Consider the following 15916-nt stretch of genomic DNA (forward strand, 5'->3'; position numbering starts at 1 on the left):
TCAAATGTAACAGTATATATTTTTTAGTGAATTGCCTTTTTCACTTGATAGAAATGTTCTTGAAACACACCTGTGTCACTGCATGTAGCAGTAATTCATTTTCCTGTATGAATATTTCAACTTTTTTAACTTTTATTTTTAATAGACATTGAAATTTGTTTTAGTGTTTCGTTGCTGTTTGTTTTTACTATTACTAGTAGTGCTGCTGTGAATATTCTTATTCATGGCTCCTTGAGAACATATTCTGGGCAAAAACCTGGAATTTCTGGATCATTGGTTAAACACACTTTTAATTTTACTGGAAGTTGTTAGTATGTTGGAAACTAGGTTTTGTGTCGGTCTTCTGTTCCCACTGAGGCTTTTATAGGTGAAGCTTAACTTTCATCAGTTTAGGCAGATGTCTTTGGGGCAAAAGTTGATTTAGTACTCAACTTTCTACTTTCACTTAGATTTTGGCCTCTGAAGGTAACTCACTTTCTTGTCAACTTATTGCTGTATTTAGAAAGAGGTTTTTCTTCAGTATTTTGTTTTCAGCAGGTAGCTTTCACCATACTTACAGAAATGGAAAGCCTGAATATAAATATATATATATGTGTGTGTGTGTGTGTGTATATATATATATTTTTTTTTTTTAAGGGGGGGATAAACTGTTGTAGAATTGTAGTCGTTCTTAAAAATAGGAACAATTCATAATCTTAATGAAGTTTCTTACTATTTAGAATGTACTTTCTTCCCCCCTTCCTTCCTTCAATCCCCTCCTGCCCGTTGTGCTGTTGTCATTCATTTTACTTCTACATATGTTAAGAACACAATAATACATTATTATTTTTACTTTGAATAGTCAATGAACATTTTAAAATTTTAAGTCAAATTTTATTAATTATATAGTAAAATTGACTCTTTGATGTATATTTCCGTGAATTTTAACACATGTGAAAATTTGTTTAACCACCACTACAATCAGGATACAGAATATTTCCATCCCCCAAAAAGCTCCTGGTACTATTCCTTTATGTCACACCCTTTTCTCCTTCCACCTCCTGGTAACCACTGATATCTTCTCCATTTTTACAATTTTGTGGATTTTGAAAATGTCATAAAATGGAGTCATATAATACAGTAGTCCCAAACCTTTTTGGTACCAGGGGCCGGTTTCGTGGAAGACAATTATTCCACGTATGGTGGGGGTGCGGGGGATGGTTTCTGGATGATTCAAGCGCATTACATTATTGTGCACTTTATTTCTATTATTATTACATTGTAATATATAATGAAAAAATTATACAACTCACCATAATGCAGAATCAGTGAGAGCCCTGAGCTTTTCACTTGCCACTCCTGATAGGGTTTTGATATGAGCCTGCAAGCAATTGATTTATTATGGTCTCTGTGCAGTCACACCTCTCTGCTAACGATGATCTGTATTTGCAGCCGCTCCCCAGTGCTAGCATCACTGCCTCAGCTCCCCCTTAGATCAACATGGTTATAAACAGGTCTTCTAGCTTCACGTCCAGTCTTTTCCCCCTAAACCAAGTTTTTTTGCTATCATTTAAAAACATTTAGTACTTATATTAAGTGTATGACTGCTTATTGCTTTGTTCCTTAGTTACTTGAATAAAAAAGTAGAAATGACTCTGAATCATACTAACAATTTTAATGATTTGTAGAACTGTAATAAACTTTTATTAGATTCTAATGTAACATTTTATTACAAGATTGTATATACACACAGATGAATAAATAGGATAAAACAGACTAGAAAATGTTATGAGAAAAGGTCTCAAATTTAAGGAGAAGTATTTTTTTTTCAACTTTTTTTTCTTTTCCATTAACATCATAGCTCTCCTTTATCACTGTCTGTATGTTAGATTTTTAATTTTTTTTTCTTTTTCCACAATCTACCTAAACTAATCTTTTTTACCTTTTAGTTATTTCAAGTGCCATTGGAAGAGGAAGGACAACGAGGTGGGCCTATCCTTGCACCAGAAGAGATTAAGACTATTTTTGGTAGTATTCCAGATATCTTTGATGTGCACACTAAGATAAAGGTAAATTTGTATATGTTAATGTGGTAACTCTTTTTACGTTGTGTATATTTACTACGATTTTTCAGGTACTTCTGACTAGCTAAATAAGTTTTGTATTTAAAATTTCTTTTGTCCCTTTGCTCCAGTGCCTTATTAGCATTTGCTGTTTGCCTGTTTTTTGATTTTGATTAATTTGAAAATAAGGAATTTAGACCTTATGAAGTCTTTTCTATAGAGACATGTGTTTGCTAGTACTATTTTTCTTATTTTCCTGCTGTTGTTCATCTTAAGTTGTGTGTTTTTGTTTTGCTTTGGTTTGTTTGAAAAACTGTGAAGTTGGAAGGGACTCGAGATCATTTCATTCATTTCTCTCTATCTGTATGGTCAGATAAATGCCAAAACCGTGTAAGACAATGCTATCCTCTTTTTAATGATTTTCCCTTGATGAAGGGTCCATGAATTCCAGGTATCAATCTCTCATAGTAAAGTAATTTTGGGGCAGGTTTAGCTGAACCCTTAAAAGTAGTTTAGCATTATTTCCTCTTATTTTTCCTATGTGATGCCTGAGCAAAATTTATCAGTTTTCCTCTCAATGTTTATTCCAGCTTTGTGCAGTGGCAATATCATAGCCAATGAGGTTTATCTGAGGCGTGCTATTATTGCTAATTGAAAACTTTTCCCTAAATGTTTATTCTATATTATAATAAAAAGATCAATCTGAATTACAGAATGTTTTCAAACAAATACATTAACTTACTTTTGATTTTACTGCACATTGTGGACAAAAATATAAAAGATCTAGAAGTTAATAAAAATGCAATTTATCAAATGCTTGTATTTTGTATTTTATCAAAATCCTTGACCATATTTCACTTATTTCTAGATTTACAAGTAATTTTGAAGGAGTTTTTCTTTTCTTAAAAAGTTATAGAATCTCAGGCTAGTTTCTCCTTATTTGCAGTTAGGATTCTGGATATTTGAAGAGTAAAATTTTCTTGGAATGGTTTTTTTTTTTTTTTTTTTTTTTTCCATAAGAAGCACTGAGAGGCATAAAGGTAGAGTGGAAAGGAAAGCAGGTTTTCATCTTGGTGTTTTACTACTAATTTGTGGATCACTTTGTGTTAGTCATTTAGTCAGTCTGGGTGTGCAAGTTCCCGTCCAATATAAAATGTTACATACTTTTTATGTGTATAGGATCATAATCTCAATTCAGAAAATCATGTTCTCTGATTGACTGGAGCTTTTTTTTAAAAAAGAAAAAAATATTTTTTTTTTTACTAGATGAAAGAGTCTTTAAATTCTATAGTGCTTTCAAAAGTTTCATATACATAATTTCATATAATCCCGTAATAACCCTCTTTTTCCACACTACCCTTATATTGCCCTCCTTGCTTCCATCTTCCCACCGGTAACCACTAGTGTGTTCTCTATATCTGTGAGGCTGCTTTTTTGTTTCATTCACTAGTGAGTCACTGGAGCTTTGAAAACGATGATCACCCTTTAGTTTTCTAATGTGTAACATAATTTTTTAAGCTTCTTTTATAAACTTGGATTACCAGTATTTCAACTAGTAGTTGTTTTTTAGCTGATTTCAGGTTTGTCCTACATTTAAAATGTTAAAACCTGTGTTTTTTTCTACAATGATGCCAATGTGTGCTGTCAAACATTTATTTGTAAAATAAAGGAGAAAAGGAAAAAGGAGTAGAAAAAACCTATAATCCCATAACCCAAATACTCCTAAAATTTTGTTGCATAACATTTTTTTTCTCTTTTGAATGTAGCCCACCATTTATCAAGTACTGCCACATCTATTGAACATTACCAAGAAGTTGATATTATAATTGTCCACATTTTACAGATGTGAAACTGCTATATACAGAGATTAAATACTTTTTCTGAAGTCAGTCATATAATAAATTCTGGACACTGAATTTGAACCCTTTTTTGTCTAACTTCTAAGTCTGTTCTCCTAAACCCTAATGTTGTCTTGCCTCCCCCTTCTGATGAGATAAAATTGACATATAACATTGTATTAGTTTTAGGTGTACAACATAATGGATTGATATATGTATGTATTGCAAAATGGTCACCACAATAAGTTTAGTTAACATCTGCCACCACACATAGTTTTTTTTTTTTTTTTTCCTTTGTGATGAGAACTTTTAAGATCTACTCTCAGCAACTTTCAGATTTACAAAACAGTATTGTTAACTATAGTCACCATGCTCTACATTACAGCCTAAGGACTTATTTTTCTTATAACTGGAAGCTTGCACCTTTTGACCACCTTTACGCATTTCACCCACCCTCCTCCCCCTGCCTCTGGCAACTACCAATCTGTTCTCTGTATCTATGAGGTTTTTTTTTTAAAGATTCCACTTGTAAGTGAGATCATATAGTATTTGTTTTCTCTGACTTATCTCACGTAGCATAATGCCCTCAGGGTCCATCCATGTTGTCACAGATGGCAGGATAACCTTCTTTTCATGGCTGAATAATATTTCATTGTATATACCACATTTTCTTTATCCATTAATTCATTTATGGACACTTAGTTTCTTTCCATGTCCTGACTTACTAATGCTGTATTGTGTCTTGATTATCATGCTGTAGATTTATTCTTTTAATATGTAAATGAATAAACCATGTAAATTTGGCTTAGGTTTGTACAGTTTTTCATATCATCTTATTGGTATGGTATTCCTGGGAAGCACTGGTATCTGTATTTTATAGCATTGCATAGTGGTTTCAGAGATGGACTGTGGAATAAAGTAGATTTGGGTTTGAAGTAAGGTAACTTTAATTGCTTCAGTTTTCTTATCTGTAAAATGGGTATAGTATGTGAATCATGGGTGGTTGTGAAATTTTTATTCTCAATTTTTACATTTTTATAAGTCACTAAGCATAGTGCCTAACACTGAGCAGTCAATAAATAACAATAGCAATTCGTATTACCAATAAACTAAATTCAGAAGGCAAGTAAACTAATGTTTAGATGTTTTGTGAAGGACTAGAATCATTTTTTACCCACTGTGTTTATAACCATTGTCTGGCACTTAGATTTCTATCAGTAAATATTTGCTGAACATTGGTCATGCTACTTTTAAATGTCCAAATCAGGACTGGAACTTAGTGTATTTTGTCATCCTAGATATCATGTGGATACCTTTAGCCTTATTCTTAATTTGCCTCCAACTTTTAGCATGCTAATATTTAGATTAAGTTGAGAATTTTTGAGATTGTTATGAACACCTCTTTTCCTATGTGTGAATTTTTCCTTTTCAGGGCTAATCACCATTGGTCCTTGATGTGCAAATGCCTGCTTTTGTATGGAACTATGATGAAACAAAAGAGAAAGGAAAGGGTTGGAGGGAGAAGGTTTTCTTTCTGTGTTTATGCTTTGTTATTTGCTAATTTAGTGTAAGTCCTAAGGTACCTTGTACTTGTTTCAGGAACAGGTGTATACTGGGAAATCTGTTAATTTGGTGTATTGTTAGCTAAGCAAAAGAGAAACCCATCTTGTATAAAAATAGATGGTAACAGGACAGAAGAAATCTTAGCGAGGAAGAAGAGAAGGAAGGAGCTTAAGCTTTCTTAATCCCATCTGCTTACAACTTCCTCTACTTTTGCAATATGCTTTGGGAGCTATGCTCTATGTCTTAGAACTATAGAGTTCCCCTTTCTTATGGTCAGGAGGTAACTTTGGGAGCATCCGATGGAGAATTGTGTAATGGACAAGGAGGAGACATGTCCCAGGGTCTGTACGAAACTGAGTCAAGCATATTCCTACAGAAACATTGTAAGAAATGGTGGCACTATGAATAATGCTCTTTGGGGCTCGCCTGCCCACCTGACTCCCCGTTTCTGATGGGGAGAACTGTGGTGCAGATCAAGTAGAATGACATAGAATCAGGAGTCAGACAAGCCTGAGTATGAATACTAGTTCACAACTGTGTGATTTGGGACAAATTAATGTCTCTAAGCCTTAGTTTCTTTACTTAGTCCCTGAACTAACAGTTGATTAGGGCAGAGATCTTTATTTAATCAACAAGCACGAGGATTTAAAGGTTAACCAGAAACAGTAGACTATTTTTCAGATCCCCTAGAGATTATTTTGCTTTCTGATAACAATATTCTTATATAAGTATATGCAGTCATCCTGTAATTTTTTACACTTTAAAAATGTACCACTAGATTATATTGGCAGAGCTATAAGTTTTTTTTTTTTTTTGCATCACAGTTTTCCAAATATCTCCCTTATTTATATTAAATACATAGGAAAATATAGTTAATAGCTTATTGAGCACTACTATAGGGTTAGGGTTAGGGTTTCTTCTAAGTGCTATACAAATATTAACTAATTTAATCCTTTATGAGATAGTCATTACTATCCTCAGTTTTCATAGTAGAAAATTGAAGCACTTTAAGGTTAAGTAACTTGCCTAACAGCACAAAACTAACAGGCTCTAGAACCAGTATTTAAAACTAACTGGTCAGTGCCAGAATTCACTACATTATATTGTTCCAAGATTAGTCTTATTTATAATCTTTTTCTTCTTTTGTTTCTTTCAAGTGCAATTTTAAACAGTTAAATCTTAGTTCTTGACTCTGTGAGCTGTTAAATTATTCTTGCTTGAGTTCACCTTTATGCTATTGGAAGTAAATTTTTTTCCTTTTGGCTTTTCTGAATCTGCAGAATATAGGGTAGTGGTTCTTAAATTATTTGGTCTCAGGGTCCCTTTTCGTTCTTAAAAATGACTGAGGAACTTATGTTTATATGGGTTTTATCTATTGGTATTAACTCTTTTTGAAATTAAAACAAAAATTGAATAGTATTTTTAAAGATGCCTCAGTTTTTTTAACAGCTGTATTGAGGTACATTTTACATCTTTAAATTCAACCTTTTTAAAATATACGATTCAATGATTTTAATAACTTTACCAAGTCATGCAACCACCACCATAAATCCATTTTAGAGCATTTCACCTTCCCCATTAAGATCCTTCATACCCATTTGTAGTTAATCCCAATTCCTAGCCCCGGGTCCAGGCAACCACTAATCTACTTTCTTATGAATTTGCCTTTTCTAGACACTTCATATAAATGTGAATATATAATATGTGGTGTCGTATGTCTGGCTTCTTTCACTTAGCATATTCTTGAATTTCATCTATGATTTAGTACGTTAGTAGTTTGTTCCTTTCTGTGGCCAGATAATAGTCTACTATACGGCTATGCTACATTTCTTTATCCATTCACCAACTGATGGAAATTTAGGTTGTTTTCAGTTTTTGGCTGTTAGGAATAATGCTGATACGAACATTATGTGCAAATCTTCGTTTGAGCATGCTTTCATTCTCTTCCGTAGATACTTAGGAGTAGTAGAATTGCTAGGTCATATTGGTAGTCTTATATTTAAAATTTTTGAGAAACTGCCAGGTTTTTACATCATTTTATATTCTCACCAGTAATGTATAAGAGTTCAGATTTCTACACGTTCTTGCCAATACTTATCCTTTTTCTTTTATAGCCATTCTGGGATGTGAAGTGATTTTGATTTACATTTCCCTAATGATTAATGATGTTGAGCATCTTTTCATGTGCTTGTTAGCCATTCATATATTACCTTTGTGAAATGTGTGCTTAGATCTGGTGCCCATTTTTTGGTTGGGTTGTTTGTTGTCTTACTGAGTTGTAAGAGTTCTCTGTAAACTATAGATACAAGTCCTTTATCAGCTATGTGTTTTGCAGGTATTTCCTCCCAGCCTGTTGTTGCTTGTCATTTCATTTATTTAGGGGTGTCTTTTGAAGTACCAAAAGTTTTAATTTTGATGAAGTCCTGTTTATCCATTTTTTAAAATGTAATGTGCTTTTGGTGTCATATCTAAGAAATTTTTTCCTAACCCAAGGTTTTGAAGATTTTCTCCTATATTTTCTTCTAGAGGTTGTATTGTTTTAACTCTTACAATTAGGTCTAGAACTGATCTTGAGTTCATTTTTGGCTGAGGTGAGGGTTTAAGTTCATCTTTTTTTGTGTGGATATCCAATTTTAAAAACATACATTAATAAATTTAAAGTAATAATGACTCATTATATGATAGCATAAATAACATGTTCTTTTTGAAAAATAACTAATTTCCAAAACAGAAATAGTGAGGAGTGATGTTGGTTTATGGTTTTTTTTTCTGTCTGGCTTAATAGAAGACTATTTCTCCTGCCTACTTCTTAATTCATTCTGTTGCAGTATCACACATCATATGTATAGCCTCTAGAAAACTCTGTTGTATCCTTATGAGAGAATTAGAATAAAAAAGTCAAATAATGCCTTAGTATTGTAATAAAAATAGTTTAATCTCATGGATCCCACTAAAAATGTGTGTTTGGGGGGGGGTCTGCATGTAACACTTTGAAAAGCTCTTGTATAAGTTTATTGATTAATTTCTACTTTAAAGTCACTTTTAGGATTTCAATTAGGGCGTGTCATTTCTTGGCATCTCATTTTATCATCTGATTTGTGTTTTATTTTATTATCCTAGAAAGCTTTTAAGTGTCTTCTAAATTTTTGCAAATATGTAGTATTTTAGGATGATGATTGAGAAATTTTATAGGCCAGGGATTAGCAAACTATAGTCAGTGGACCAAATCCAGCCAATTTAGGATTTTGGTAAAGTTTTGCTTGTTTTGATAAGGAAAGTTTTATTGATACACAGCCACACACAATCATTTATGTATTATCTATGGCTCCTTCCACTCTACAAGGACAGAGTTGAGGACGTGTGACAGAAACCTTGTGGCCTGCAAGCCTTAAAATACTTACCTTCTGTCCCTTTAAGTAAAGTTTGCTGACCCCGTGATAGATTACAGTTTCTAATGGCTGATGCTTCAGCAGCAAGATCAAAAGTAGTTTTCTATAATTAATTAATTCTATAATTAATCACACCATCAGCTTTATAGTTAATAATTAGAAAAGATACTGAACTACCACATCATACTGGGAAGTTAGACTTAGTCTTTTTTTTTTTTAATAAATTTATTTATTTTTATTTTTTTGTTTTTGCCTGCGTTGGGTCTTTGCTGCTGCTCACGGGCTTTTTCCTAGTTGCGGCAAGTGGGGGCTACTCTTCGTTGCAGTGCACGGGCTTCTCATTGCAGTGGCTTCTCTTGTTGCGGAGCATGGGCCCTAGGTGCGTGGGCTTCAGTAGTTGTGGTGCGCGGGCTCAGTAGTTGCAGCTCACGGGCTTAGTTGCTCCACGGCATGTGGGATCTTCCCGGATCAGGGCTTGAGCCCTTGTCCCCTGCATTGGCAGGTGGATTCTTAACCACTGCGCCACCCAGGGAAGTCCCTAGACTTAAGTCTTATTGACTTGACATTCTTTATATTTTCCTAATTATTTTTCAAAGGATATTTTCCTCATAGTCAAAAAGTTAATTTCTTATTGAGGAGAAAGAATGTTATTAATTGTTATACACATCAAATTAAGATACATTGTAAAGTGCATCTTTCAAATGAATATCTTAAATATTAAAAGATGTTAAAGGGATTGTCAAAATCAATCTCCTAGTCCCATTTTGTGTTTTTTCAGGATGATCTTGAAGACCTTATTGTTAATTGGGATGAGAGCAAAAGTATTGGTGATATCTTTCTTAAATATGTAAGTATTTTATTTCTTTTTTAAGTTTTCAGATTAAAGTATCATCTCAACAAGGACTGGCAGGGAATGAAAGTTACCTGTTTAAATGTGAGAGCTTTTTAAACACTTTGACATAGTTGTGTTTGTAAAATATATTAGAAGTGTTCTTGTCTTCTGAAACATGCCTTCTATATACAGTCTAACACTTTCTTGATAGCTTAAGGTCATCATTAGGAACACTAATTGTTGTATTGTGCTACAAACATTTTACTATATATCATGTTATTTGCCTCTTATAAATAGCCACAGATTAATGATTTTTTAAAATTTTTCAGTAATCGAATTTTAGTCATTTCTTTCCTTAGTTGATAGCAGTTTTTACTGTCTTTGTGTCTGCATAAAAGTTTCTAATGAACTGTTTCGTCTCTAAGATAAGAACAACATAGTTTATCAAATAAAGTATATTAATTTTGGATGAGGTGCTGTGAATAGGATTTATAAATTTCTGTCAGTCTCTTTGGATATGATTTATAAGTTTCACTGCCTTGGATTCTTGCCCATTTATTTTTGTTTTCCGAGGTCTCCTAACTTTAATCTTTACCCTATATCCCTTAGATGTTTTTTTTCTGGTTGGTTGAGAATTCCAAATATGCAAATTATTGTCCCATATCTTTTTGATACCTGTTAGTCTCAATTAGTCAAGACATTTTCCTTTTTTTTGTTTTCATTTTACCCAGTACAGTTGGTCTTTTAATGGTGGTTTGGATCCTTCAGTAGATAATAGCATGTTCTTGGATTCTGCATAGATCAACTATAATTACTATACTCTGAATTTATAGAAGTTTTAAAACTTTGTCATGTTTATATCAATACTATAAGCTTTAATATACTTCTTTTTCTTTTTGAGTCTTTATTTGCTTTTCAGGCTTTAGGCTCTGGGTACCAATTGATGCATTTTGTTTAGCAGTTAACTCAGTAGTTAGTGAAAAGTTTATAAAATAAATTCCTGTACTTAACTTGAGAAGAAACTTATTTTAAACTTTTATTTTGGGTCCAGTATGTCAGATTTTGACTATTGATTATTCAATTTTAAGTTTCATTGACTAAGGGTAACATCCATTACCAGTTAATGTGTTGTTTTTTTTTAATTGTTGCTAGTCAAAAGATTTGGTAAAAACGTACCCTCCCTTTGTGAACTTCTTTGAAATGAGCAAGGAAACAATTATTAAATGTGAAAAACAGAAACCAAGATTTCATGCTTTTCTGAAGGTAATGTACATTTCTTTCAAATAAAAATCTAAGGAGTTCATTAAAATTATACTTTTAGTAAAAATGTATCCATGTAAGAACACCTTAATGTTATCTGTTAACTTTAGCTTTGCCTGAGAGTGGCAGTGATGTTTGGCTTCTCAAGTTTTGACATGCTACAAGCAGGATCCAAGAGGCAGCTGAATGAATATGAGTGTTGTCTGTGGTTTTTTTTTTTTTCTTTTTAAATTTATGCACGTTTTAGTTCTCAAACACCTCTAAAAATTTTCCGATGAGTTTTGTTTTGCTTTTGATGATTTTATTTTCTTACCAGTGCCTTACTTTGTTTATCCAAATGGTATCAGCATAATTAATATTTTAAATTTGTTTTTTTTCTTTTGAATGGTGTAGATGTAAGAGAAACTCAAATGAAATGTATACGAGTGCTTAGAGAACTCACTCTCTGTTTAAGGTGTTAGTCCTTGGCTTGCCAGGAGGCCATTTCAGGCCTTGGGGGACTATTTAGCCACAGTAATCTGCCAGAGAACAACTGCCACCCTACTTCTCCTGTTAGTTCTTATCAGGGCACAAATGATAAAAGTGTAATCTAATAAATGTAATGTCTAATCTTTGGAGAAAACCTTTTAAGTAATTATTGAATAAATTAATTCCTTTCAGATAAACCAAGCTAAACCAGAATGTGGACGGCAAAGCCTTGTTGAACTTCTCATCCGACCAGTACAGAGGTTACCCAGTGTTGCATTACTTTTAAATGGTACTTGTCTGATCTGTTTCCAGACAATTTTGGATGTTTCTATGGAATTGTTTTGTTCTAAAAAATTTGAAAAATTTCTTATTTTCAAAATGCTCTTAGGTTTCAGCTTTAAAACTTATATCTTTTACATAGGAAATATCTTTATGGATAATCTGAATAATCACTGGTGCTACAGAAATTCACTCTGGCTTAAAATGCTTTATTTGTTGTGATGTCAGTTATATTGACTAGTATTGTACTCTTTGTCTCTCTACTAAAAGTCTTCTTATATTTCATGGTGCATCACTGATTTCACAATCAGTTGACATCCACACGAAATTCACCCACAAAATCACAAGATCAGAGATGATTAATATGTCTCAAGTTATTTAGTCTTTTTCTGAATCTTAGTAAAAGTTCTTTATGCTTCATTTTATGCTTTTTTTTTCTTACATTGTGCAGAACACTCTTGAAACATACATCCATTTATTCTAAAACTTAAACTACAGATATCAATGAAAGAGATTTTTATAGCAGAGTCAATTTTTATGAATAAATATGAATAAATTATGGCTGCATGAAAAGAAAGGCATATTTATATGCTTTTATATTTGCCTGACTAAAGTAGTGAATAGTTCTAGGACAGTCAATTTTTTTTTTTTAATTTTTTAATTTATTTGTTTATTTATTTATTTATGGCTGTGTTGGGTCTTCGTTTCTGTGCGAGGGCTTTCTCTAGTTGCGGCAAGTGGGGGTCACTCTTCATCGCGGTGCGCGGGCCTCTCACTATCGCGGCCTCTCTTGTTGCGGAGCACAGGCTCCAGATGCACAGGCTCAGTAATTGTGGCTCATGGGCCTAGTTGCTCCGTGGCATGTGGGATCTTCCCAGACCAGGGCTCGAACCCGTGTCCCCTGCATTGGCAGGCAGATTCTCAACCACTCTGCCACCAGGGAAGCCCAGGACAGTCAATTTTTATATTTTTTAAATTTAAGTATGAAAATTAAATTACAAATAGGAATAAGTATAATAAAGCATTTTGGTCCCCAAACCTTAACTACAGTAGTGTGTGTAGCAGATAAGGAGGCTAAATTTGTGACTATTTAATCTATTATTGTCTTTAAAGTATATTGGTTAAGCTATGAGTTATGGTTGTAACTACAAAAATTGATCATTTTTATTCTCTTTGAGGTTATCTAATGTAGTTCAGAATTACTAGCATATGAGATGATTTCCCCAGTCTTTAAAAGCTATCCTGTTTTACAGATTATAAGAAGAATATATGAATACGTGAACTTTTAACTTTACAAAGCAGGGTATTTTTTTAATTTATCTTCATTATTGTTTCATTAAGTACTTATAGGAATCCCATCAAATGTTGTCATGACTAAAATGAACTTGATTTCTAAGCCTTTCTTCTATCATTCCACTTAAAAGATTAGGTGGACCTGGTATTAGGGAACAAACGGTTAGATGGAACATTATAAGCAACTTGGATAAGAAGAGTCAAAGTGTAAGCATCTCATGAACCTACAAACTAAAAAAAACCATCTCTTGAGGACACCAACTGCTCTCTGTGATGGAGCCATGGACCCCGCTATGAAATATAGCATATATAATGATTTCTTAGCTAATTGAGAATCATGTGTTTTCCTTCAGCACTATGGAGAGAGTTTGAAGAATCTGGGAGTCCTCAAGCTTTACTAGAAGGGAATTGAAATAGTGTAAGAAAATCTGTTACATATTCTGGAAATTTAGTCAACGAAAAAACATGGAAACTTTAATACATTTAAGAAGAGAGCTCTTAAAAGGAAACATTGCATAAAACATTTTTAAAAGTAAAAGTTAGATATTATTTTTTAAAAATTAATCAACCTGTATCTGTCAAAGTGGACAGCATTTTTAAGTCATAGTTGGAAAACCACTGAATTTTTTTTAATCATAGAGAAAACATTTTATCATTACAGATCTTAAGAAGCATACAGCTGAAGAAAATCCTGACAAAAGCACTCTAGAAAAAGCTATTGGATCACTAAAGGAGGTAATGACGTAAGTACATTATTTCAATTTTTTATTGCTCCTTAGATTTAGAATGGAATTGGTAGAACAATTAGAATCATAGATGGTGAGAAAAATATCAATAGCAAAATTCTGTAATAGTATCTAAATTATTTTATAGTAGTGTAGTCACACATTAAAATGTTAGAAGTATTGTTAAGCATACAATAATTAAAAACATATTTCTGAAGGTATTGAACTATTATTTATTTATTTATTTATTTATTTATGGCTGTGTTGGGTCTTCGTTTCTGCGCGAGGGCTTTCTCCAGCTGCGGCAAGTGGGGGCCACCCTTCATCGCGGTGCGCGGGCCTCTCACCATCGCGGCCTCTCTTGTTGCGGAGCACAGGCTCCAGACGCGCAGGCTCAGTAATTGTGGCTCACGGGCCTAGTTGCTCTGCGGCATGTGGGATCCTCCCAGACCGGGGCTCAAACCCGTGTCCCCTGTGTTGGCAGGCAGACTCCCAACCACTGCGCCACCAGGGAAGCCCGGTATTGAACTATTATGCAGAGAGTAACAATGGTTTAGAAATTTGAAAATGTTATAAATACACTAGTAGACATTTTCTTCATATACCTCCAGTCTTAGCTTGTTTTTGTCTTCATATTCTTATAAGCTACCCAAATGGAAATTGGGAATTTGACCATGATGAAAAGAAGAAGTTTATAATACTTTTTTCACATTAGCTTTGACTTTTTGTTTCTTACTTTGAATTCTATGGAATTAAATTGATACGGTTTGTTGGAGATGTATTAAAAGTATACACTCAAAGAAATTTACTAGGGAACTTGATTGTTAAATTTAAGCTGTTTACTGTAGGTTTAACTTGGAGACATAGCACTGATCAGAAATGATTTTTTCCTGACTAATATGATCAGAATTGAAAACTCTGTTGCTGTTCATTGTTTTGCTTCATGAAGGGCGAGGGCATGTCACCTCTTTGAGCTTTACATATAAGCATATTCAATAGATTTAAATGATTTCTGAGATTCCATGAGGTGCTTCTATGTGAAATAGCGTTTCTTAAAAATACTTGCAAAGGAGCTCCTAGAGAGAAACGTTACTAGCTCTAGTGAAAGGATCCAGCAGTAGTATAATGCTCAAATTAATGAATACCAGCTTCTGTTGCTGCTGAAAGCATTATACATATTTTGGCTTTTACTTATGTTTATATATTATATGTTAATCAGCCAGCCTTCATGCTTTTGCTTTGTTATTTTGGGATCAGGATGATAGTGTTTTTCAACACTTTGTGGTTTAACATACTCACACATTATTTTCCTTGATCCTTTCTATGAACTACGAATTAAGCAGTGAGTGTTAACATATTTTCATAAAAGAAAAAAGCTTTTAGTTTTGTTGATTTTTTTCTATTATTTTTATATTCTCTATTTCATTCATTTTCACTCTGATCTTTATGATTTCCTTTTTTCCTGCTTGCTTTAGATTTAGCTTCCTCTTCCCCCCTGCCCCCCAGTGTCTTACAGTAGAAGGTTAGGATACTGATTTGAGATCATTTTTTTAATTGTACACTTCTTTTTTTTCCACTTCTTTAAATTTATTTATTTATTTATTTTTGGCTGCACTGGGTCTTCGTTGCTGTGCGCGGGCTTTCTCTAGTTGTGGCGAGCGGGGGCTACTCTTCATTGCGGTGCGCGGGCTTCTCATTGTGGTAGCTTCTCCTGTTGTGGAGCACAGGCTCTAGACGTGCAGGCTTCAGTAGTCGTGGCACGTGGGCTCTAGAGCACAGGCTCAGAAGTTGTGGCGCACAGGCTTAGTTGCTCTGCAGCATGTGGGATCTTCCCAGAGCAGGGCTCCAACCCGTGTCCCCTGCATTGGCAGGCAGATTCTCAACCACTGTGCCACCAGGGAAGCCCCTAATTGTACACTTTTATAGCTATAAATTTCCCTTTAACCATTGCTTTAGTCATATTCCATAAATTTTGTGTTTTTGTTTATCTGAAAGTATTTTCTAATTTCCCTTGTGATTACTTCTTGATCCATTGGTTGTGTAGGAGTGTTTTGGCTAATTCCCACATATTTGTGAATTTTCAAAGTTTCCTTTTGTTATCAATTTCTGATTTCACTTCATTGTTTATGGAAAATATACTTTGTATTATTTCAGTCCTTTCAAACTTTTTGAGGCCTATTTTATGGCTTATCCTGGGGAATGTTCCATGTACACTTGAGAATATATT

General features: G+C 33.7%; 1 protein-coding gene and 1 non-coding gene across 10 annotated transcripts in view; both read left to right on the forward strand.

The window, feature by feature from the left end:
- ECT2 (epithelial cell transforming 2) overlaps positions 1-15916 on the forward strand; it is a 64061-nt gene that overhangs the window by 21021 nt on the left and 27124 nt on the right. For all 9 annotated transcript variants that reach the window (XR_005019754.1, XR_005019753.1, XR_005019756.1 and 6 more), the window contains 5 exons: positions 1929-2048; positions 9611-9679; positions 10817-10927; positions 11585-11681; positions 13626-13707. Coding sequence is in view for 4 of the 9 variants with exons in the window: in XM_036851354.1 (XP_036707249.1) it covers positions 1929-2048; positions 9611-9679; positions 10817-10927; positions 11585-11681; positions 13626-13707 (479 nt within the window). In the remaining 5 variants the exon portion in view is untranslated. The remainder of the gene's footprint in view (positions 1-1928; positions 2049-9610; positions 9680-10816; positions 10928-11584; positions 11682-13625; positions 13708-15916) is intronic.
- LOC118895071 lies at positions 2631-2771 on the forward strand. The gene has a single exon (XR_005019846.1). It is a non-coding gene; the product is annotated as a U4 spliceosomal RNA (small nuclear RNA).

The sequence above is a fragment of the Balaenoptera musculus genome, chromosome 4 (genome assembly GCF_009873245.2).
Source record: "Balaenoptera musculus isolate JJ_BM4_2016_0621 chromosome 4, mBalMus1.pri.v3, whole genome shotgun sequence".
NCBI lineage: Eukaryota > Metazoa > Chordata > Mammalia > Artiodactyla > Balaenopteridae > Balaenoptera > Balaenoptera musculus.